Raw genomic sequence first — 26,883 nt, 5'->3', positions numbered from 1 at the left:
TTTTTTTATCAGACCTTGCCGATGAGCCAGAAATATTGATGGTCTGCGAACCATATCAAAAGAAATGAGTAATAAAGTTGATTTGTTAAACATGTTAAGGGGGAATGTTGCTATTTTTACTGAATGTATTGACTTTTTTTTTTTTTTTTTTTAAGTTTATATTTATTCAAATTTCTTTTCCATGTACATTCATTCAGTTAAAATATTATTGAGTGTCCAATCACAAACGATGACTTTTCACCTCAATTTTAAATACTAGCAACTTTCATTTATTCATGAAATATTGTAGCTTTCGCTATTCAGTGATTTCAAATGTAGGAGGTCCTACATGTACAAAAGGGAAAAGGGATACCTTAAAACTAACTTATAAACTATATAAAGAGCGGATCAATGCAGCTGAAGACTGCAATGATTTTTGTCGAAATGCATCAATTATCTTATTGGACATAACATCCAAAGTGTCAACTTCGGCTAATTGATGAAGTTCACTGGTGCTGAACCAGGGAGGAAGTTTCAGAATCATTTTCAGAATTTTGTTCTGAATCCTCTGAAGTTTTTTCTTCCTGGTTAAGCAACAGCTTGTCCAGATCGGCACAGCATAAAGCATGGCAGGTCTGAAAATTTGTTTATAAATTAACAGTTTATTCTTGAGACAAAGTCTAGAATTCCTGTTTATAAGTGGATACAAACATTTAATATATTTGTTACATTTAACCTGGATACTTTCAATGTGATCCTTGTAAGTAAGGTTTTTGTCAAAACCAAGTCCAAGATATTTCACTTGATCCTCCCACTTTAAATTTACCTCATTCATCTTTATAATGTGATGACTTTTGGTTTAAGAAAATCAGCCCTTGGTTTGTGAGGGAAAATAATAAGTTGAGTTTTTGCAGCATTTGGAGTAATTTTCCATTCTTTCAAATAAGAATTGAAAATATCCAAGCTTTTTTGTAATCTTCTTGTGATGACACGAAGGCTTCTGCCTTTGGCGGAGATGCTTGTGTCATCAGCAAAAAGTGATTTCTGACATCCTGGGGGCAAATCAGGCAAGTCAGAAGTAAAAATATTGTATAAAATTGGACCCAAAATGCTTCCTTGAGGGACGCCAGCACGTACAGGTAGTTGATCAGATTTGCTATTCTGATAACATACCTGCAGAGTACGATCCGTCAAATAATTTTGAATAATTTTCACGATATAAATCGGAAAATTAAACCTTTTCAATTTCGCAATCAAACCTTTATGCCAAACACTGTCAAATGCTTTTTCTATGTCTAGAAGAGCAGCGCCAGTAGAATAGCCCTCAGATTTGTTGCTTCGAATTAAATTTGAAACTCTCAACAACTGATGAGTAGTTGAATGCCCAAGGCGAAATCCAAACTGCTCATCAGCGAAAATTGAATTTTCATTAATGTGCGTCATCATTCTATTAAGAATTATTCTTTCGAATAATTTACTAATAGATGAAAGCAAACTAATGGGCCGATAGCTTGAGGCTTCAGCAGGATTTTTATCCGGTTTCAAAATCGGAATTACTTTGGCATTTTTCCAACTACTGGGAAAATATGCCAAATCAAAACATTTGTTGAAAATTTTGACCAAGCAACTTAAAGTTGCTTCTGGTAATTTTTAATTAAAATGTAAAAATGCCATCCTCACCAGGGGCTTTCATATTTTTAAATTTTTGATAATAGATTTTATTTCATTCAGATCCGTATTAAAAACTTCATCTGATGAAAATTCTTGTTCAACAATATTCTGAAATTCTATTGAAATTTGATTTTCAATAGGACTCAAAACATTCAAGTTGAAATTATGAGCACTCTCAAACTGCTGAGCAAGTTTTGAGCTTTTCCCCATTAGTTAATAGAATATTATCACCATCTTTTAAAGAAGGGATGGGTTTTGAGGTTTCTTAAGAACCTTTGAAAGTTTCCAAAAGGTTTGGAATAAGGTTTAATTTGTTCGACATCTCTTGCGAACTTTTCATTTCGCAGGAGAGTGAATCTGTGGTCAATAACCTTTTGCAAATCTTTTGAATTCGCTTCAGTGCAGGATCACGAGAACGTTGATACTGTCTTCGGCGAACATTTTCAGACGAATCAGAAGCTGAAGATCGTCATCAATAATGGGAGAATCAAATTTGACTTGGACTTTAGGAATAGCAATATTCCTAGCATCCAAAATTGCATTAGTTAAAGATTCCAAGGCTGAATCAATATCAGCTTTGGTTTCTAAAACAAAATCATGATTTAAATTATTCTCAATATGATGCTGATACCTGTCCCAATTAGCTTTGTGGTAATTAAACACAGAACTATTGGGTCTGGTAACTGCTTCATGAGAAAGTGAAAAAGTTACTGGAAGATGATCAGAATCAAAATCAGCATGAGTCACTAAAGGACCACAATACTGACTTTGATTTGTCAACACCAAATCAATTGTTGATGGATTTCTAACAGAAGAAAAGCAAGTTGGCCCATTCGGGTATAAAACCGAATAAAGACCAGAAGTGCAATCTCTGAACAGAATTTTACCATTGGAATTTACTTTTGAATTATTCCAAGATTGGTGTTTGGCATTAAAATCACCGATGATCAAAAATCGAGATCTATGCCGAGTAAGTTTATTCAAATCCCCTTTGAAATAATTTTTATTTTCCCCAGTGCATTGGAATGGCAAATATGCAGCTGCAATCATAATTTTCCCAAAAGAAGTTTCAAGTTCAATGCCCAAACTTTCAATAACTTTTAACTTAAAGTCACGTAACGTGCTATAAGTCATACTACGGTGGATAACTATTGCAACTCCACCGCCATTTCGATTCATTCGGTTATTAGTTATAACTTTATAATCTGGATCACTTTTCAAATAAGTGCCAGTTTTTAAAAATGTTTCGGTTATAACAGCAACATGCACGTTATGAACTCGTAAAAAGTTGAAAAATTCATTTTCTTTCGCTTTTAAAGAGCGAGCATTAAAATTCATAATATTGATGGAATTACTTAGATCCATGATTAAACTTCAGGGTAAGAACAACATCATTTGCAAATTTTAATCCAATCTGGATTGCTTCCATCATGGATGTAGCATTACTCATTGTTTGAATCAAACCAAACAGTGAGTTTTGCAAAAAAGTCATTTTTTCAAACGTAACATCGCCGAGATCAGAAGATCCCAAAGCGTTGCCAGCAGAAAAAATTTCAAATGAGATTTGAGGTACCTGCCCAATTTCAGAAAGATTGGTAGAGGATTTAAAATTCGTGGATGAACCCGAACCCGAAACGACGTTAGCATAAGAAATGCCATTGTTGTTACCTAACTTTTCCACGGTAGAGGTATTTCTAGCATTGTTCGAGTGAGACAGCACGAACGTTTGATTTAAAGATGCAGGTACAACCTGACTTTGAGAAAATTTCGGTTTGGATTTCGGCTGATGCTTAGCACGAGAATCCAAAACCTTTTTCTGATGGGGCAATCCCAGAAATTTGATTTGTGATTTCCACCACAATTTGCACATTTAAATTGGGTGACTTCTTTCACGGGACAATTGTCCTTGTCGTGAGAAGAATCCCCGCAAACCATGCATTTTGGAACCATGGCGCAATGATCAGTACCGTGACCGAATGCCTGGCAACGCCGGCACTGGGTCAGATTCTGGCCATTACCGCCATGTTTCTTAAAATGCTCCCACTTTACCCGTACATGGAACAAAAACTGAACTTTGTCCAAAAGTTTCAAATTGTTGATTTCATTTCTGTTGAAATGAATCAGATAAAATTGTGAAGTCAAACCAAAGCGAGAAATATTCCCGTTTGATTTTTCTTCATTGGTATTACTTGGGATGGGGCAAAGCCAAGCAACACCTTAAGTTCGTTTTGATCTCATCCACCGACAAGTCGTTGGAGAGACCTTTCAAGACCGCCTTGAATGGACGAGCATTCTTGGTCTCATACGTGTAGAAATTGTGTTTGTGGTTTTCAAATAACCAACAAAAGTTTGGTGATCTTGTAAAGATTCCGTCAACAAGCGACATTCTCCTCTTCGACCAAGCTGGAACGAAACTTTCAAATTGCAAGTTTCCTTGCAATTCTTCAGTTGCGTCGAAAGCTGGCCAAATCGGAGACGGAAGTCACTACAATTGGCGGAGCCTTTACTCGTTTCTCGACGGCAGAAGGCTCAGTACGAGGAGAAGGTTCCTTGTCTTCAGTTTCGGATAAAACACCGAAACTGTTTGTCAATGGAATTGGAGGATTGACCTCACATTCAGAATCAGAATCAGACCTCAGAAGAGGCTGTTTTCTTTTCTGTTTCCGTTAGCCGGTTTAGCGTTCAAACGCTTCACCGACGTAACGACCAAATCTTCAGAAGATTTGCGTTTACCTTTGTTTTGACGCATTTTGCAAGCAAAGTTCTCTTAAAAGATGGCTTCGTTTGTAAAATACAACAAAATTTCAGGTGGGGTTAGTCTTGAAAAGACTGTTTAGAATTTTGGAAAATAACTCAGGTAGTCTTTAAAAAGACTGTGAATTTTGTTTTGAAATAACTCTGAGCTTAGGTAGTAAAAAGTACCGCAGCTCTAGTGTCCGTTCACCACGAAGGTTCGCAAGACACTGAATGTATTGACTTTATGAATATGAGGAAGGCACCAACCACCTAAAGGTGGATTAAGTAACGTTTTTCAATTTGCAATTGTGGTATCAAACGAATTGAAATTTCGTATGCTTTTGTATTTAATCTGTTTTCCAATATAACCGTATTTTTTTCGGGAATATGCAACATGGGTATTAAAGGAAGCAAAATTGTGTATGCTTTTTACTCTTTTCTAGAGTTTTTTTAAGTACTGAATTATTTACAAAATTTAGTGTTTAAAAAAATCTAATAAAGTGAAAAAGCATGCAAAATTTCAGCAAGCTTAGCACAAGAGAGGCATTATTACATTTGGGAACAAGTAGGGGAACTATTCCCTATTTTCAGCCTATTTCTGTTATCGGCCTATCAGCACTTTGATAACAAATTACAGCTTTCATAAAGTGTTTTCGACTGTTCCAAAGTAAAAAAATAGCTCAAATAAAAGTGAGCAAGCAACATTTCAATGTTGATACATCTGAAAATGTTGATTTAATAGTGGAAACGACAAAAGTGATGAGAATTGGTCAAATGGATTAGAGTGATTAAAATGGGTAAATTTCGCCTACATCTTTTATGTCAGAATAAATGTGTAATTTACCCTCTAAAAAATTGACAATTTACGTCTTTTACAGTGTCTCAAATTTTTCAGTCTAAACTGAGGTAATATAACATCATTATAGAGGCAACATTTAACCTCAAAATTTTACATCTTCCAATTTTATTTTTTATCGTGTACGTTCAAATTAAAGAAATACTTTTGTTAAAATTTCATGTTCAAAATAATTTATAAAATTCCAATGAAAATCACACTTTTCTAAAATCAAAACTCAGTCCCACAAAAGTCACACACTCACCCATGAATTGCAATCAAGTATGTAAATCCAAACAAACTATATTGAGAGCATCAAACCCCATTCCCCTCCCCCAAAGCACAATAGCCTCATTTATCCTTTTCCCACCATATAAATAACCAAACATTTTGCCCACACGTCGCGTTACTGCACCTCACTCCCCTTTTCTGACTTGTAACCCCCTTCTATGAAGAAGAAAAAAGCATAGTTGGCACGAGAAAAAGAGCATTTTTTGTGTCTACTTGGAGCATTCCAAAATCGTGGTTCTCCTAGGGTTACCAGTTTTGAGGTTGGTTGGTTTTGTAAAGCTTTCAAATCAAGTAATTTTGGTCACCCTACCCTCGGAATCTCACATATGTGACTGCTCATATGTGAATTTCGTTAGTCTTTTCGTGCGAAACTTCCCCCAAACCCTCCTTGAACAAACAAGAAAGCGAAAAAAAAATCAATAATTTGGCACACAATCCTCGTGCCGCATTTTCCAAATATCTCCCCCCAAACCCCACAAAAAACAATGTAACTGGGCGACTTACCTGTACGCGCACTTCCGGCAGGTTCACCTTCATCGCGAGCTCCTCCCGCGAGTACACGTCCGGGTAGTGGCTCTTCTCGAAGGCTCGCTCCAGCTCGTGCAGCTGGTACGTGGTGAAGGTGGTCCGGTTGCGGCGGTGCTTCTTCTTCGAGCAGCCGTCTTCGCCACCTAGTGGAAAATACAAAGAAAAATTTTGAGTTCCTCTACAAAACCCACACCGAGAAGACCAGAAGTGTCCAAAACTCACCTTCATCATCACTTCCGGAGCCCATCTTTTCACCCTGCTCGCTGGACGTGGTCTGGTTCATCTCCTCACTGGACGCGTAATTAATACCACCATTATTACCACCACCACCTCCGTCATCGCCCAGCTTGTCCTGCCCATCCGACTGGTGTTGACTTCCAGGAGTGCCGGAATTTCCCCCTCCAAGCCGGTACTCGTCTCCACCAGCTGACGAAGCTTGTTGAGGAGCAGGTTGTTGTTGCTGATGAGGATGCTGCTGCTGCTGTTGATGGGCGTTGAGTTGCTGTTGCTGCTGCTGCTGTTGATGATGATGGTGCAGGGCCACTTGCTGATGGAGTTGCTGCTGCTGCTGTTGGTGGTGATGTTGCTGAAGTTGCTGCTCAGCGTCGTAGACCGCGGCTTGCCGTGCCCGCAGATCATCATAGCTCTTCATGTAATCAAACCCAGCGGCCTTGATGGACTGCTTGTCCACCGAGTCATGGCCACCGCCCAATTTGCTGTACTTGCTCATGGACCCCTCAACCTGATCGCCACCGGAACTACCTCCGTCCAACAAATGATCCTCATTGTCCGAGTACTTGCGCTTCAGCGAACCCCCCGAGTTGGCCGCCGTTGGCGAAGCCAACTCCTCCTCATAATCGTTCACAGTCGTACTGCTACCGTCCTCACTCCCCGGACCTCCACCAAATTTAGCATTTCCATACCCCCCTAACCGGTAATTCCGATCGATAAAGTACTTGTTGTTCTCCTTGAGCGACTTCATGTACTCCAACTCCGCGGCCGCCGCCACATGCGAAGGCAGCTGGTGTTGCTGGTGGTGTCCACCGCCGCCCTGTCCGCCCATCGGCAGTCCCGCCGGATGTTGGTGCGGCCCGAGATGATGGTGGTGCATTCCACCTCCAACGCCGGAGTCCAGCGAGGCCGCAAAGTCCAGGCTCTTCATGTGGTTCTGGTAGTTGGTGGCCAGCTGCTGGAACTTGTCCGTTGGCGAAGGGCTGCCCAGATACTGGCCGGCCGCCGCCGCCGCCGCCAGCGATTTCGCCATCATTTGCTGCTGGTCGCAGACTTTTATTTGGCCGAGCGGGGACGCGCTCAGGTCGGTGGCGTCGCTGGAGTCACCTGGGGGGAGGGAGAGAGGGATGGTTCAATTTGTTAGTTTGTGATTGATAAGGTTAAGTTGGGTGATTAATTTCTAAGAATCCAGTTAGTCAAAGCCTTTCGTTATTTAATTTAGTTAGTTTGAGGAAGGTACAATGTCATGCTGTTAGTCCACAGGATTTAGAACTTTGAAGATAATACAATTGTTCTTCGACCATAAAGGAAAATTATATTTCATATATTTTATAACAATGTATGAAAAACAGGTCGAAAATGTTTTGTCTCTAAATTGAGATTAATTTCTCAGTGTCCGATGAAAACAGCAGCAGACGCATTTTTCTTATGGTTTTTTAATAATCAAACAAGAGTTCATTTTGAATTGTTACAAAAGAACGTAAAATTCTTTAAATATGAGTGAATTCTGGCTAAATCCTCAAATTTTTGAAAGCCGAAAAATGTAAATTTTACTTCAACCTGATTTAAATAAGTTTAAAGAAAATAAAAATAAGATTCTCCAAATCCCATTTCATTCCTAAGATCACAATAAATTGAAAACTCATAAATAAATACCGACAAATCTTTTAATTGTTTTGAAGAAATGTTTAACTCTTTGAAGTAAGTTAAAATTTCAAAAAAAAAACTTTCATGTTTGAAACATTGATGAATATAAGTAACAAAACTGTTACTGAAACAACAACTTATTATTTTGAACAAGGGAAAAAATGTCGCAAAAAAAATTACAGAAACAAGAATACATTTGCGAAAGCCAATGAAATGCTTCAAAACATGGTCAAATTCAGACTAGAGCGTCCAATTTCCCGTCCCGGGATATCCCGAAAAAAAATATTTCCCGTTTCCCGGGAAATTTGTAATTTTCCCGGGAATTCCCGAAATTCAATCAGAAGTATACATTTTCTTAAATTTTTAGAACTATCTTTTGAAAATGATCTGAAAAATAATAAATAAACAAACTTAACATGATTTTGTTCAATTAAATATAATGTTTGGTTTATATATAATTTATCAGATTACCAGAAAATATGATATCAGAATTATTTCTGATAATATTAATTTCTAAAGCAACTGGGAATAGATCGAATCGAATTTGTGCAAAAAGAATTAATTCAATTGGTTGAATACCTAGTACTAAAGAAATTACAATTTGAAGTAAAAGCATTATGGAGCACTGGTGCAACTACAGGTGTTAGAGGGGTAAATGTGAAAAATAGAAGACTTTTTGTGGAATGATGTTAATTTATCGTAAAATTTAAATCATGTTACATAATAATACAACTAAAATCATTGAAAAATTACTTTCTATTGTTTGATCTCAAAAAAATGCAAAAATTTAAAAACATTGGTATGTTTGGAGTAAAACTAACACTAAAATGCTTTACCATTTGTTCAAGAGCTGAAACCAGTATTTGTCATGAAAAACATAATTTCTGCAGGTTTATTCCCATTTCAATAACCTCGTCATAGAGGCAAGTTTAAAATTTCTCATAAAAAAATAACAAAATACATTTTCTTGTAGTTGAATGATTTTTAAAATGCAGTCAAGCTGTTAATTGATCTTCAAACTTATTTAAACCATTAATGTTGATGTCATATACAATTTTGTTTCATAATAGTAATTAAAACCAAGATCACAACAATTTTCAATAAATTTAAAATTTCCCGGGAATTCCCGGGATTTCCCGGGAATTCCCGGGATTTCCCGGGAAATTGGCTGAAAATTTTCCGTTTCCCGGGAAATTTATAACACCGGAAAATTGGACGCTCTAATTCAGACTTGTTTACATTAAAATATTTGCAAAAACTAACAAAAAAAAGACAATTATTTTTAACTAGCTTAGTTTTAGAACACATTTTAAAAAATATAAAAACTATGTTATTAACGTTCATGTGTGGAATAATAGAAAAGCTCTCAAAAAAATACTTAAACATGAATAAATTAATAAGTAGAAACTTATACGTTGCTGTAAAAAACAATTAATGATAAGTTAAAAAATATTCTTTTTAATGATTTTATAATTATTGAAATTCGTTTGGATTCCGATTTTTATTTTTAATATTTTTTTCAAGGAACGCTCCTGTTTGAAAGAATTGTAAACCTTATAAAATATTAAAGAATCAGAAATTGATTATGAATTTAAAAAAATCTTTTAAATTAAAAAAAAATAGAAATTTTTTCCCAAATCTTTTTCAAGAACTGCTCTTGTTTGATACAAAAACATACAACATTGTTAAATAATAATAAAATATATTTAAATTACAATCGATCAAAACGGTAACACGAAAGAATGGAAATCATACAAAAATTGCAGAAACAAGAATAAATTCTTTTGGAATAATATAAAATTATTTTACTTTGTTCGAATTTTAATATTATTACTGTTTATTGTAAAAAATTTCTCATGTTCAAAAAATTGAATAAATAACAAATTATTAAAAAACTTATTTAAAATTCAAATTCTTTCTAAATAATATTTAAAATAACTTTGTTTTTTTTACAACTTTTCCAAACAGTTTGAAGAACTGTTGAAAATATGCTGAAAATATGCTGAAATTTGCTTGAATAGAGACTTTTTTTATTTTAATTTTATATTTGACGATTGTCTTTTTGATTTTTGTTAACTGCATTTCAAACCATTTTTCTCTTTTTTGAATCAAACACTTTCTACTTCTTAGTTAGGTAAATTAAAATCTTATGTCAAGTTTTTTCCCCCTTCAAACATTTTTCAAAAAATCAGGGTAAAATCATTATGCAATGCAATGTAAAATTTAAGTTAACAAAACTCTCACAACTGATTGCAAACTTTTCAAAATACATTGTGTATCGTTTTTCATAAAATTTTGAACACTTTAAGACTTTTTAAAATTGTATTTTGAAGTTTCGGATTACAAATCAGAAAAAAGACATAAAACATCAGAAAAAAATCTAGTGCAAACCTTGGACGTTTTTAAACAAGGTTACGTCCTTTTAAAAAAATACCACAGAAATGTATTTCCTTAAATATATTGATATTTTGATTTTTTTTTGGAAAATGCATAACTGTAATAATATTTTAAACATTTTGTGATTACTTTTGCTTATTTATTTGAATGTAGGCACTAAATTTTATTTTTTTTTATTTTTGGCCATCCTTCACCAGATCAAGAGACAAAAACTTAAAAAAAATTGTCTAGCCTTAGGTTTTGAATTTATTTTTCTGTGTATTTTTTCCAATGCAATGAATAATAAAAGCTCAAAAAAAATTTAATATATTTTTTATTGTTTCGTCATTATGTGTTGCCAGCTTTCCCTTAAAAGAAAACCCGTAACAACTTAATCTACTCAATTTCAATTAGCTGACTACGGAATTACTGAGTATTTTTGGAACTACACGAATAATGTTACTGAGAAATTCTGAATGACTGTAGAATTTTTCATTAGCTTGCTTAATATTTTAAGTAGAACTGGATAAGCAAGCATTTTGATGTTATTAAAAAGACAATACTTATATTTAAAAGTTTGCTGAGATTTTCAAATAAATATTGTTTTGTCAAGGATTTCTTTAGTTAAATCTTAAGTGTCTTGTAATTATCAAAAAATATTTGTAAAATACTAGAACTCTCGAGACTTACTCCAGAATTAGTAAGAAATTCCAGAATTACAGAATTATTGAAACTCTGTGTCCACGTGGGTTGTGGATGGTCCCTTTGGAGGTTTTCAAAAATTAAAGAGTTTTTATCGGATTTTTGATTTTCTTAATGAATTATTGAAATTTCAATCATTAAAATGTTGGCTTCTCATAGCGTTGACAACATTTAAGAAAACTCAATCCAATGCTTTTATAAAAATTATCAACATTTTCCGAACACGGATCAAGAACCAAATTTAGCTCGTAACAAATTTATGTTGATACCCCCAACAATTTCCCTCCCCCAAGTCCCCACACCGGCACGATAAAATTACATTTCCACACTATTTCCGCGGCATTTCCACGGCATTTCGCGTAAACAAATTGGTAATTAATTTGTCAAAATTTATCAACCCCGACCCCTCCACCCCGTTTCGGGAACCGGGTCGTAAAAGCGACTTTTCCCCAAATCTAAGGCTATTTCACGCTAATAAATAACCGCCGAAAATTATAAGGCCGCCTCGGCCACAAACACCAACCGTAGTCTGCCTGCAGGAAGGCGAAAGTTTTTAATCACTAAAATGTTCCTTTCTCATTTCTTTGCCGCGGTGGCTTCTAGGAAGGAAAATTTCCCGTTCCGTGGTGGGGGGGGGGGGAAGGAAAAATTTTTTCGTTCTTCCATTTGAACACGCGATTTTCTCCCCCAGCGTGAAGGGCTCAAATTATGACTAATTTGAGGTTTATTATATGTTTTGTAACACATGAGTTCCACTTTGCTTCTGCAGGTTGTTGGAAAATCGCTGCTGCCCACGTTTTGTGGAGTGAAAATGGCAAGCAAATTGCAAGACACCCTCTTTCCTTGGTTCTAAACTTGCACACGTCCCTTATTAGGTAGTCAAGCCCTGTGAAATAGTAATTGGGACTAATTTTCGGTTAGTAAAACTTTGAGCTCAGTGTGGATCGAGAACTGGAACAAATTGCCGCGCCTTTTTATAGCTCAGACTTGCACTAATTCAATTATTGTAATAGCCCTAATTTGAAAGTCCACTCGCAGCTTGAATCACTCTCACTTGATAAAGTTTTATTACGAGTCGGCTTAACTCAACGGTCAAGAAATATCAAAACCAGAAAAAAATATGAATAAATCAACCCCCTCCCAGCAGCAGTACCCCCCAAAAAAACGCACAAAACGAACATCGATTTAATGAGTCGAAAGCAAACAACTGGACACAGAGTGGAAAAAAAATATAATAATTTCAATTTGTTTCTCGCGCGCTCGGCGATCACTTCACACATAATTAATAATAAAAATTATAATTTCGTTGATTTTGATTAATGCAGCCGTCGTCGTCGCAGCCCGCGCTGGCCTTATCGCGCCAGCAGAGCAAACGAGTTGCGATCGCGATAGGGGTTGAACGAGGGCAGGGCGGGTTGAATTAATTTGGAAAACCCTTAAATTCTTATCACTATTTTAAGTGCTGAAAAGTTTAACACACGGACGCCAAGCTAAAGCGGCAAAGCAAATGTATCACTTAGTTATAGTCGAGAGTTTTTTTTTATTTAAAAAAATTGTTTGCAATTTGCTGCAAAACTCGATTAGTTCAGCACCCGTCGTATTTATCCAACTCGACTGAGTCTCGTTGGATAAATGCATGACTCGTGCTGAAAAAAACATGGGTTTGAAACTACATAATTTGTGAAAACAATTAACATTTTGAATTGGGTTGAAATTTGGTAACTATAGAAAAAGACACTTTTTTTAATTTTAGGTAGCTCGGATTAACAAATAATTTTTTTTGTGGAAAAAATGCCAAAAAATACTAAAAAGGAATAAATAATAAAAAACACTTATTTAAACATTTAGTTGAAGTCGAGACTCAGTTGTACTACACTTTTTAACAAAATATTGATTGTCTTGATTTCTATTTTTATTTCATCACTTGGGTAGCAAACGATGCAAACTTTTAGCATACATTTTTCTTTTGTGTAAAAAAAACTCAAATTTTAACGAAATATCATATTTAACGAAAATACTCAAATTATTCTTTGTTGTATTTTATGAACATTTTCTGATTTTTACAAAAAAATGTTTCAAGATATGCTAAATTTTGTTTGGATTTTACCTTTCTTAGAGTATGAATTTAAATAAAATTTATTTTGTTAACAATTTGAGCATTTTAATAAAACGCAGAGTTCCATAAAAAAGAACATTTTCTTTTAGAGCTTTAAAACAGTGTTAATTTGAGATTATTGCAAAAAAAACGAGTTAAGTATCAATAACGTTAAAAGTCGTATCAATAACGTTAAAAACCTCGATCACATTATCATCAACAAACTTTATGTTGATGTTAACAAATTAGCAATAATTTGAATATTGCAAAATTTCAAATTTCTATTAACGAGTAAAAAGTTAAAATTCTATTAACGAGTGAAAAGTCATTAAAATTTGACGAAATGAGCTGATTTTTTTAAGAATCCTAATTTTTGAAAGTATATGCTTTTTTGAATCAGCTTACGTGTTTTCCTGGGCTTATATCCTTTAATTTACTTTTTAACTAATAAATCATTTGAGAAAAAAGTAGCCATCCATATTTTCCCGAGTTTTCCCGGGAAACGGGAAAAATATTTTAAGAATCGAGGGAATATCGGGATATTTTTGAAACATTCATAAAATCTTTGCTATCAATTTTTTTTGTTATTTAAATATTTGTTGTTTTAAGCAAAAAGTTATAAAATTGGCTCAATGCTATTAATTGGTGATAATCTAAACTTCATCTAAACAGAGACAGCAGTTTTTAGATAACTTTAATAAATTCAAAAAATCTTTTTTTTGTTCTTTGTTGTGCTTTTTGAAAGAATTACATCTTTTAATGCATTGTGAATCGAAACAAATCAGACTTTAAATTAAATAAAGTTAAATAGTTAATTATTTTTTTATTTTTTTATATTAATTTACAGAAAAGCTTAAGAAATGCGTCAGGCTGGTACAAATTTTGTTTAAAGTCTATTCAAAGTCAGCCCGAAAAATCAGGGGAAAACAGAAATGTTTTTCAAAAAGTTCAAATTTTCTAAAATCAACTGAAATCAACTTAAAATACATTCCCTTGCGTTTAGAATCATTTTAAGCGTGTTTGGGTTAATTCAGAAATATCTTGAATTTTAATGAATTTTCGGTTCAAAAAGTTTTTTTTTTCTTTAGATAAATGAGGAATTTTTAATTTTGTTTACAAATAATCCTTTAGTCAGTACCGCCCACAGGTGCACTATGGGCCAACTCCATACAAACAGGCGGCCAAAATATTTTTTTTTTGCTTTTTAAATGTTTTTTCATACAAATTTGGGTAATTGTATGGTATTGAAATGATATACGTCGATTTTTATGACTTTTCATTTTTTTCAATAGTGGATTGTTTATAATAAATAGTCTTTTCAAACATTTGCAAGTGCAAAAGAATTGCGTATATATTTTATTGCAAGTTTATATTATTAAATTATGGATAAGCTAATACATCCCCACTTTAAGGACACAACCCCTCCCTCCATTTTCATTTACCCCCCCCCCCCCCCCCCCTTCCCCTCCTCCCCTCAAAACAAAATTTTGTTAAGCGTAATAAATCCATTTTAAGTCAAATACCTATTTATTATTTACTGCTGTGTGTTTCTTTTTGTGAGTCCATGCCATATAACTTGAGACCCACCGCCCCCACCCTTACGGGCATAAATTGCGAAAATTTTAATTGTTAAATCAAATAACAGAAAAATTAATTTTATTCAAAATATTAATTATGAATTAAAACGATAAAATACAAAACATATTTTTACTAATCCTAATGTTCTTGTTCATGAAAATTCATTTGATTATAGAGTTTCTGTTAAAGGTACTTTTATGAGGTTTTGTACTAACCAACATAGAACTTAAATGTGGATCAGTTTCATGGATTGATCGCAGAAATTCATCATGCTAAGTCAATATTTTGCTGAATACTTTTTTCGGTATCAAACTGAGATTTTCCAGTTTCGCTTAAGAAAATTCGGTACGAATACCTTATTTTGTCTAAGGTACTCAATTTTAAATGTAGGCAACAGAAAATTCCAATAAAGTCATTTCGAACTTCTTGAAACCAGGTATTGATTTTTGAAGCGACGATGCCCACGAAGTAGGTAGCAAAGCAAGTGAAATAAACGGGCGCATATGTAGATTGCAGCAAATTTTGATAAAACGTAAATGTTCAAAATGGCATATCTCCGAAAACGCAAAAAATCGCAGGCTGGAAATTTCAGCAATGTTAGATTATGATCCAATCTTTCAAGTGATCTTAGTTTCATGTTTAGCATCGGTTAGCAAAAAAAGTACTCGATTAACAAACACAAAAAAAAAGTTTTGTCATAAAAATGCTCCAGTTATTCGATGAAAACTTCAGTTTTTGGTTTGGAAACAACATTTTATCTATTAATAGTTTCAAAGCTTATCTCATTACCTTTCCAACGATGTATAATTGTCCTAATAAAAAATTTAAAATGGCTGAGCTATGTTAAAATTAAACAATCAGCCTTTTTTACGAAAAACGCTAGTTTTTTACTCCATTTTTTGACTTTCAGCTTGCGTATCTCCGTAATGAACAAACTTAAAGCTTTGAAAATTTAGATTTTTCTTAGTTAGAATGTTTACTTTCGAGAAAAAAATACCAAAAAATATTTGGAGAAGGTCACTTTTTTGAAACTTGGCCACCCAATGTACCATAGTGAGGTGCTTGAGAAAAGATCTGTAACGTATTTTTTCCTATGTTTTCTTCTTATTATCCAAATTAAAATTAAATATATTTTCACTTGTGTGCTACCTTGTGACACGTCTGCTGTAAACAGATAGGACTTGTCACAAGATAGCACACAACCGAATAAAAAAATTAATGTCTTCTCGATTACTATGTATTCAACTGTTCATCTTTTTTCACAACCAAATCTATATTTCCATGCAAAAATCTGTATTATTTTTTTTATCAATTTCGGGAAAACAGGGATAAAATATTAAAAAAAACCCAGTTTTCGAGAATTCTGTTCCGGAATGGATGAACAATTGAAAAAAACATAGAATTTTAACAAGATTTTTGGGTTAAGATGCTTATTATTAAACTTTGAAAAGCTCTACAGTAGAAAATTATGTTTGAAAGGTTGGAAAAATAAACACAATCATATAAAATTAAATATTTAACCGACTTTTTACTTTTTGTGGCACATCCGTATATGCCATGACTTTAATTTAGAGAAGTTATTGAATAACAAGTTATTATTAATTAATTATAGAAACATTTTAAGTTAATTAAAGTTAATTGGCAGCATGTAAATAAATTATTTATATTTTTTTAGATTTGTATAACTGAGGAAAATTTCATTGCTTCAAAAAAAAAAATTTTTTTGTTTTACCGCTAAATAATGCTTCAAAACAATTTTTTAAGTCATGTTTTTTTTTTAATAGCATTTAGTTGCGAAATTTTTTAATAATTTTTCACCTTTACTTTACATCCAATTTTTGTTGATTTGGAAAGTACGTAATAAAATTATGCTTATAAAAAAATATTAATTTTAAAAATATTTCAGTCTGAATTGCAAAAACCGAATAAAAAACAAATTTAGCCAAGGCTGTACAAATTCCACAACACCCCTCTGCAGGTGGCGGTGACCACTCGAGTGGGCGAAATCACGGAAAGCAAGTCAAATAAAAATATCCTCCAAAAACAATCAACCCCACCACCAGCACTTCACATTGCTTTCCGAGAGGGTGGTGGTCACTTAATCTTTTAATTACGAGCGCCAAATTAATAGAATCGTCATAATTGTATGCATATCGGTCAAGATCTGCCCACCTCCCCTCTGAGTCCTGACCGCCCAAGCAAGTGGTTAGGGTGAAGGCTAAATTAATTCATCGACGGGGCTGATTTGATAGTGATCTAAGAGTTGACGGTTGTGTTTGGTGGAACTCAGTCGTTAGCTGGGAAATGTGCGCTGGAACGGAACCATTTGGCTGGTCAGCTTTATTAGATCATGTCGACAAATTTGTTTTCGGGAAATTAATCGATTAGTGGGGATTACGGGGTGGCGAAGGTTAACTGGGGATCTTGATTTGAGTAGAGGTTTTTTTTGATAGAGTTTATGCTTTTTTTTTGAAAAATATCAGGGGAAATATCACATAAGCAACAATGTATCCGGCAAAGTAAAACCACTCATAAACCAAAACATTAAAGAAGAAAGGCCTTCTGCAAAACAAGAATAGGCAAAAAACTTTGCATGTCAACGCGTCATACGGCTACGGCGTGGAAATTGTTTGCGCTTAACTTTAATAGCTCTACTTCCACCACACTGTAATTCTGCCTGCACGTGTATGGGAGTTCCACCCCACTTCGTCACCTCATTTCGTCAGGGGGGAAAAACAGCCACCAAGAAAGCCGACACGAATAATGAAAACTTGTTGTAACGCTGAGGCCCGTCTGCCATCACAAACAACTCTGGGCTGTGGAGGGGTCGTCCGGGTCTTCCGGTTCTTGCACTCACTCTAGTTGGTAACAGTCGCAAGGGAAATTCTAATCTAAATTGTGCTCAAATTCAATTTAATTGAGAGTGATTTACTGCTCATGAAATCAGTTGTCGCCGTTAATTTCTGAAATGCACACCACCAGGGAACAGGGTGGCAGTACAATTTCTTTTTATAACTTAATGTTTGAATGGTTGAAAAAAAAATTATTCAGCTAATCGAATCAATTTATTATTTTTAAATATAAAAATCCCTACTAAATTCGCCACCCTGTCCCGCGAGGACCCTCAATTCCAGGACCTGCCACCCCACAGCAGTTGCGCCGCCGTCTGCCCACCGACTTGGCCCGCACTAATGGCTTTCAAATGATGGTGCGTGTGTGTGTGTTCGCACGATAATGCGCGCGGTCCCTTAACAGTATCAGGTGACTCCATTAGTCAAGTCATTAGCGGAGTTGAGTTTGTAACACGAAGAGAGCGAGCCAAACTCCGATCGATCCAAGCTTCAGCAACGGTTCCCACAGTCTTATCTTGATCGACTGTCAATATCGCTAACACCCGACCAGATCCGAAGACACGTAACTTGGAACTATGGGAAATCTAGGACTGGGAGATCAAATTAGGAGAGAGGAAAAAAAAAAACGCTCCGCTCGCGTCAGATTATCAAGTGGAAATACGAGCGCGCCGAGCGAAGGGCCGAAATTATTAAATTATCACCCCCTAAATGGAATCGGTCGAAATCAGTCTGGGAGTTACGTCAACAAACTGACGCGCGAGAGTTGTGACAGGAACATGTGCTGTTTGATGCTCGAACATTTGATGTAATCCTCTTGTTTTCGATGATGAGATTAGGATTATGTTTTGCCTTTTTCTATATTGAAGATTTCTTGTGGAGCCCACGCAAGATGTCTGTTACTTGGAATTTTAATCAAATCTAGATAATTACAGGCGTCTGCATAATTGATTTGTGGTGGATTAGACTGTGGAGACTATTAAAATAAACTCTCCTAGAACATACATTTATACATATTGTCAAAATCTCTATGAATTTAAGAAAATATCAAATAGCATAAAACATTAAAAAATGCTTATAAGAAAAGTCATATTAACAAAATATTTTCAATAATTTGATGTATCCTAGATCATGAAAAAGCAAAACATCGGGAAGTTATTTACGTTTCATTTTCTTCTGACAAAGCAGAATAGTAGTTTATGCAACAAGATGCAAAAAGCATATTATTTCAACCCTAGTCATATAAATCTGTTCCTCGGAAAGAAATCCTGTAAACAATCCGGTAACTCTATGTTGCTCAAAATAAATAAAGTCGATTTTTTTAAATATAATTCGCAAACTCAATTTTTATTTTTATCCTGGAATCGAACTTCCTCATTTTAAAAGGAAAACATGTAAATCATTGATTAAAAAACATGTACTTTTCATGATTTTTCACATTTTATTACTTAGGATTTGACTAAAACTAATGTCTTCAAATCAATCTTATCACACAGCAATTCCCCACGAAAACAGCATGATTCGAAAAAAAAAGTTCTCCGATCGAGCTCAATTTTTTCTGGGGGATCTTTGACCAAAATAATTAGACCAGTATTTTTTTTTTGTTTGGCCATTAGGGTGACCTACGCCGTGTAAGGGTGGTTCGAAAAATAGCAATTTTCGTCGATTTTCGCTAAAACCACTTTTTTCAAAAACAAAAAAATACGGGTCTAATTATTTCGGCCAAGGATCCCCCAGAAAAAATTGAGCTCGATCGGAGAACTTTTTTTTCGAATCATGCTGTTTTCGTGGGGAATTGCTGCACAATTAAATCAATCTTTAAAATTTAAAAAAAGTTTCATATTAAAAAAATAAAAATAAACATAGAGCGTCTAATTTTCCGAGTTTTAAATTTCCCGCGAAATGGGAAACATATTTTTTGAATCAAGGGAATTCCCGGGATCTCGGGAAATCTTTGAAACAGTCATGAAATCTATGTTTTTCATTATATTGGTTTCGTTTTTCAAGCTTAAAATCATAAAAATCTCTTCAATCTAAATAAGGACAGCAGTATTTAGATACCAATAATGAAACAAAATTATGTTTTTTGTTTTGTTTTTTTGTTGTGTTTTGGATTTAAAATGAACCACAATTTTTCATCCAATGTTATTGAATTTTAATGAGTCCCTTATTTAATATATTTTCCCCTCTGTTTTTTGTTAAGTTGAAAACCTTGAAATGTTTCTTTGGAAATAATTTAAAAAGAAACGACAACAAATCAAATTTTTGATAGGTTTACAACTTCATGATTAATATTTTTTAAATTTTCCCTGATATTTCAAATTTATTCTGCCAAAAACAAATGTTCATACTTTTAAATTTTAAACGATTACTAAATATTCAATTATGCATATATTTTCACAATCAAATCTGAATTTACAAACCAAAATTTTATTTTTAAATTCGAGAATTCCAGGGACAAAATATGAAAATTCCCGGGATTTGGAAACTCCCGGGTTTGAAAAAATTCTGGGATATTTGTCGCGGAAATTCCCGGTATGGACGCCTTTCTCTAGAATTCTGCAATTTTTCTGAGCTTTTAATTTTTTTTGCGTATTCCATATGCCAAAAGTAGCCATTTTGCAGTTTTTCTGTAAAAGGCTCCAAACAATTTCGACAAAATAGGAATGTTCATGTTCTAAAATGTTCAATATCAGAAGAGATTTTTGGATCAATTAGGTATCTTCAAAAAAGTTGTTGGTTGTGATTAAGGCTACCAACTTTACGGATTTTTTCCTTACCATACGGAGTTTCGAACCTCTTCGTGGATTTTTAACAGGCCGGAATTTTTGTAGGGAATTTTACGCATAATACGGATTTGTACGGAATTTGAACATTTTTTTAATCATTGAATTGCTTTTTTTTATTTGGTCGAAGCTTTTGTTAACTAGAAATTTTTATTTTTCTGTGAATTTGATTTAAAAAGGGAGAGTTTTCCCGGGTTTCCTCAATTCAAACTTGCTTATCAATTATAATAAAAAAATATAAAAATTGAAATTACAAGCCTAGGTTTCAACATTTGGATGAAAAAAGTTTTTTAAAATGCATTTTACAGGCGTACAGTTGCTTTCCAATCATTAGTTTTGAAAATATCGAGGTATTGACGGGATTTTTTTTTCACAAAAAAAACTTTTCGTGGGACTGTACATTGGTGTTTTATGATAATTTGAAATGTTTTTCAAGGGAGTTCAAACATGCTAAATATGATTATAAACTCGGGAAAAAGCATTTTAATTGGTTTTCAGTTGATTACACTTTAATTTTCAATCAAAATTTTGAAGTTTTTCGAAAAAAATATTTTTTTTTTTGGATCCTGATTATTCAGGCCAAGCAATATTCGAAATTTTTAAAATGTTCTAGGGGACTAACACGATCATTTTCGCTATAGGATATTGTAAAAAATGATTCCAAAGAAAAACGTTGTTGGAAGAAAATGTTATTGTTGAAAAAATCGATAATATACACGGAGAAAAAAGAGTTCCCAAAATCGTGAACAAGCGTTCATGAAAATGGGAACCACGAACAAAGTGTTCAAATCCCATGGTACGATTTCCAAAAACGTTCGTGGTTCTCATTTTCATGAACGCTTGTTCACGATTTGGGAACTCATTTTTCTCCGTGTAGCATCATAAAATATTACAACTCACTTTTAGATGCAAAATAAAGCCTGTAATTTTTTTTAAAGGGGTCCTGCCATAAACCACGTGGACCTTTTTTTGGGAAGTCGAAATTAGACAAATTTAATCAAACTTGAAAAAACATTGATATCCATTATATCCATAATTTGCAAGTGATAAAAAGGAAAACGTTAAAACACCACAAAACAGATAAATCATTGAAATTATAGAAAAAAAAACTGTGTTTTAACTTTCCACATTTTCTTATTTCGTCCATAGTATTCGTCCAAAATTAAAGAATGTTTATCAATCATATTGAAAATCAGTAAATATTTTTAACGGAAATTAAGTTTCACAGAAGGGGAAAAAATATTATAAAATGGAATAAAAAGTAAATATTTATTCCATTATTCCACTTATTTCTGTTGAATCAAAATAAAAAAAATGCTCGCCGATTGTTTTTAACGGATAGGTAAGTAAAACAGGACCATATATTCAACACTTAATTTACTCTCAAGAACAAACATTACAAAACATAAAACAAAAGCTATTGCTTTTTAAAATGTTGTAAAACATAATTCAAAGAAAAAAACGTTGCTTAATCCACCTTAAGGTGAGTGGTGCCTTCCTTACATTCATAAAGTTACACTAAAGAGCCTCAAAAAAGAGTATAAACAAGACTTATTTTTAGCAAAATATCTTAGATCCAGCCTAAAAAAGTGTATAAATAACACTTGAGTGGTTATTACTTTTGATAGGGTTGTCAGATCTTCAACGTTTTAGACTCATTGGAAAGGTCTTTTGATTACCTATACAAAGACAGGTCGCATGGTGGATCCGGACAACGTTTTCATCAAAATATTTTAGATCCGGCCTCCAAAAAGTGCATAAATAACACTTAACACTTTCTTACAAAAACCACCCTTTTTACAATCTTCCGGACTTTATTCGAAATCGTTTTCTTAACATAACTTTTGAAGTACTTTACTAAACTTAATAATATGAATGAGACCAAAACGGTCGAAATCGGTTCAGCCAATCCGGAGATAATCGTGTGCATATTTTTTGGTGCACGGACTCACATCCAGACACACGCACAGACATTTGCACAGAATTTGATTCTGAGTCGATAGGTATACGTGAAGGTGGGTCTACGAGGTCTAATAAAGAAGTTCATTTTTCGTGTGGTTTTATAGCCTTTCCTCATTGAAGTGAGGAAGGCAAAATTCAGTGGGACTTAAAAATATGAAAATGGACATTCAGAAAAAAAGCTCACAAAATATTACATTACATTTTGTAAATATTATGATTTTTATAAAATAAATTTTAGATTTTTTTAAGACCGCAATCAAGCTTATTCGAAACATTTCGCCAAAAGAAACAAGGAAGCGAACCCAAAATTACTTTGCCTGTCGGCTTAAAGTACAAGTCAGGGTGTAATTTCGTACTGATAAAATCTCTCCTGTAGCGTCAAATTCGAGACACCACTCTTCCCATTCCAGGGCCTGAGCTTCTTCGATGAGGAACAGTTTTCCAATGTTTTCTCAGGCTCCTTTCTCGTCGCCGCCGTTGAACGAGAGAGAGGGTCCTTTCTTTGTTATGTTTGCACGTTTTGCCTTAAGGACCTTTTAAAATCACGATTCCCGCTCAACCGGACTAATTGTTTGATTAAATCCCAGTTTCGGCCACAGTCGATCTGCAGATTTAGAAGAAAAGAATCGATTCAGAAGCAGAAGTTGATGGAGTAGCGCTGCTGAACTTGTGCTACCAATTTCCAACTGTCATTTCCGCTACCACACACACACACAGGCCACGACGGTAGTCATTCCGTTAAAAAGTGATCAATTTTCGTACCTTTTATCGCTCAACAACACGAATTAGCCGCGCGCGAGAGAGCTCCCCCCTGGTCTAGCCCAAGTCTGCCAGAAACCTTTTTTGAATAACGAGCGAGAAAAAAAAGCAAGGCTCCCCATCGGGGAGTTTGAAAATAACAGTGATTATCGCCGCAGCCATTCATAAAACCATGACGGCTGAAGTCTAATGCATCCATGGCACCAGGTCGATAAAAGCAGGAAAACCGATTGATCTTTACTTAATCGATACCTGCGTGGCGTGTAGAACCGAAGCGAAGAAACTTGCCAGAAAAGGCAGTGCCCGCTAATACGGGTGGGGGCCAGCTTTGGTTGATGTACGAGCCGTGACTTGGAGCTGAACCGAACTTCTGCTGCTTTCAACGCGAGTGAGTGGTGGAAGTTGGAACGAGTTTTGAACCGTCAGCCAGCCGTACAAAAGGGTAATTATTTTATTAAATAATTATCATCACATTTACGACGCGAAGTAGAGCTCCGGAGATTCGGATCGTGCCCCTTCCTTAAGGGGTTTCTGGCCCGGGCCGTCGTTGGAGTTCTTGATCGAGCGTACTATGATGTTGGTTTTGTCGGACAGCAGCGGAAATCAGGTTGGGTTGAGATTTCTGGACGGAGCAGTGTTCCCAGTTCGCCATCTCAAATTACCAATTTTTCAACGTAAAGTCATCCCCCTCTTAACAGCAAAACTCAATCACCCACTCAATAAAGCTTACAACTCATTATCGCTGCCGACAAAAACAAACAAACACAACTCGTCAAGACCCAAAGAAGTCTCGAAAAACCATCAAAGTGGAAAACCAGAGACAACAAACAAAGTCATCAGGGTGAAAGAGAGAGAGAGAGCGCGCGAACACAAGCTGGTATTAAATATCACTCAAGTCCGGTGTCCAACAAAAGACGAAACCCTTTCTCGGTCCAATTATCCGTCTTCAGACGCACGAAATTAGATAAATTAAGCGCCAGCAGAAGATACAACAATTAGTCGCCCGTTAAAAGGGACGGAGACAGTGACGGGACAGAATCGTATGCGAAAAGGACGGTGGCGGAAAGCTTCTTTTGGTGGTGCCGACCGACGAAGACCATGAACAAGATGACAGCAGCCAGCTCTGAGAAGGAAAGTGGTGTAGAAGCTGAGCCAAATGGGAAACTAACTCGATAATGATCCCTGAATAAGAGTATTGAGGTGAAGTTGCGGTTTTTGCTGGGCACATAGAAAACAGGAACGAACGAGTGCTTGATGTGACTTAATTTATTGGGATACAATAGCCTGAGTAGAATATCTCGAATAATTAGTTTAGTATCTGACGTAGCTTAAGTCATATTATGTACTTTTGTTGAAAGAGGATTCGGAAAGGTAATCAGACAACTGTTTAAACAGAATTTAAAGGAATTATCAAAATTGCTTCAATACCTTTATTCGAATTCCAATTTTGCTTGAACTAATACAAACTGTTTGAAAAATACTTTCAAACATCGATCATTGAAATATTTTAATAACTTTCTTGGTTTTATCACAAATTTTCGTTTTCAAATGTTTGGTTAGATTTTTTTTAGCATATTTTAACTGCGTAAACTTTTTTTTACATATATATAAAAGAAAAAACTGTCCCATAACTATAACTATTCAATTCTTTTTATTTTATGTTAAAATGGTTGATAAAATATTGAATAAGCGCCTCAAGATTGTTTGCAAAAATTTTAAAAATCCGAAAGAAATAATACGAAATTCCTTTCATTACATTTTACAGTTTATTTATTTATTTATTTATTTTTTTCATTAAGAATGCAAAGGTGACAATTTCTATCAATAAAATATTTGTTGAATTTTGAAAAAAAAATTAAAAAAAAAACTAAAAGAATACGGACTCGGATCGTTTTGCGGTCTTCGACAAAGTTGTTTGGCATAAAATTTTACACTTGACACTCACATTTGACAATGGTCCGACTCATTTGACGCCACCTTTTGGCAAAGTTTGGAAATTTTTGATTTCCCCATACATTTTTTTCGAATTTTTCCATACAATCTCCAACGATAAAAAGCGACCCTTTTCTCCTGACCGATTTGGCTCAATTTGGCACAGTTATTTATTTTTTTTCTAAAGAATCAAGCCAGGGGGGTATCTTAAACAATTTTGTAAAGTTTTTATTTTTTGTCACTCTAATCTGTACGAATTTGCCGGTTGCCTAGGCTTTGAATTTTTAAACTATTTTGAATCATTACATAACAACGCTTCATACAATTTTGTTGGATAGTTATACATAATGATAATTTATAAAAATTTATGATAAGGACTTTTCAGAAAAAAATGCAGAAAAGTTGTAAATCGAAAAAGTTATTTTTTTTATTTCGGCGATTTTCAAAAAAAAAACTAAAATATTTCAAACAAAATTTCGCAAATTATTATTAGATGCCAAATCAAATTAGCTTGCAAAAATAACATTACCCTTTTTTTTGAAAATGTGAACCGTTTTCAAGTAATAGGCATTTTAGGGCGATATGTTTTGAAAAATGCGAAAAAAAAATAAAAATAGTTGGAGGAAAAGCACCTCTGCAATTTTTTTTTTTGAATTTGCGAATCGGCCTGTTTATAGATGAGATAGGAAACTCTTAAAGATAAAATTTTGTCAAAAAATAGTTTTTTTCTCTGCATCTTCTACTGGGCGTAATTTTTCCACTCGCGGCATCTCAATTAGATACAATCGGTTTAATTTTTAATGTTTTTAAAACCCTTTCGAAAGAAACCCTGTAGGAAAATTGCAGCAATGTGCTTCAAGAAATATTTTTAAAATGAAAAAATGACATTTTTCGAAAAAGTTTCAGCATAAAATAATTATAACATGAAAACGACGAACTTTATAAATAAATGTGTAAATTCATTCTCGATTGCAACTTTGATTGTGATTTGAAAAGTTTTTTTTTAAATTGCAATATTGTTTTTTTTTAATCCATTTTTGTTCATTCAAAATCATGATTTGTCCGTGTACCTATTCTCTATGTACTGTTCTAATATTAAGGGTTTACATACATGTAGAAAATCACAAAATTTAATGTTACAGAATATTTGTTAAATCTACTCAAAAGATGATAATTAATCACTCCTGGAAGTTTCATGAAGATATTTCATGATTAAACTGAGTAAGAGACGATTTAAGCTCAAACTGTTAACAAGCGCAAAGCGGGCTGTCAAACTTTGTTGGCGTTTTTCTCTAAACTCCGAGTTGATTTACGGGTGCCAAGAAATCTCGAGATGGGGTGGACCAAATTGGCTGAAATTCGAGGTGAAGACTCTCAAAATGTATTCCGTGTGCATGACGAAGCCCAATATTTAAAATCTGATTTTTAAAAAAATATAAAAATTAAAAACAAACGTTTTTAAAATGAAAAACATAAAAATATTTTTATCTTTTTTTAAAGTAAACTTTTTGAAAATCGGGCTTTTTGAAAACCGGTTTAACGAGTCTTCACCAAAATTTTGAGCCGATTTGGTCAAGACAGTGTTGAGATATCGTGGCACCCGTTTTTTGAAACTGCTAACTTGAAATTGCTATATCTCGGTAATGATGCAACCAAATATCTTCAAATTTGTTTTGTTGGAAGGTGAAAATGTGTATTTTAATGTCCTGAAAAACGAATTTAAAAAAGTTGAAGTGTGCGCTCAAACTAACCTCTGACTTTTTTTGCGATATACATGTATGTAACCCCTTAAACTATAACTTTGCTGAAGATGCCTAATCGATAAAAAAAATCCCTTCTGAAGATAGGCACCATTCGTAAACCACGTCGATACTTTTTGCATTCCTCACCTCAATGAGGGAAGGCTATAAAATCACTCGAAAAATG

The 26,883-nt window shown here is 34.3% G+C and overlaps 1 protein-coding gene across 3 annotated transcripts in view; it reads right to left on the bottom strand.

Annotated features, from left to right (window-relative positions):
• LOC6050221 (retinal homeobox protein Rx) overlaps positions 1–26,883 on the bottom strand; it is a 103,011-nt gene that overhangs the window by 64,616 nt on the left and 11,512 nt on the right. For all 3 annotated transcript variants that reach the window (XM_038265345.1, XM_038265346.1, XM_038265348.1), the window contains exons 3-4: positions 6,263–7,378; positions 6,017–6,183 (exon numbers count right to left, since the gene is read on the bottom strand). In XM_038265345.1, the coding sequence (XP_038121273.1) occupies positions 6,017–6,183; positions 6,263–7,378 (1,283 nt within the window). The remainder of the gene's footprint in view (positions 1–6,016; positions 6,184–6,262; positions 7,379–26,883) is intronic.

This window comes from Culex quinquefasciatus, chromosome 3, assembly GCF_015732765.1.
Source record: "Culex quinquefasciatus strain JHB chromosome 3, VPISU_Cqui_1.0_pri_paternal, whole genome shotgun sequence".
NCBI lineage: Eukaryota > Metazoa > Arthropoda > Insecta > Diptera > Culicidae > Culex > Culex quinquefasciatus.
The sequence above is the reverse complement of the archived record's forward strand: the minus strand, read 5'-3'. Positions and strand labels throughout refer to the sequence as shown.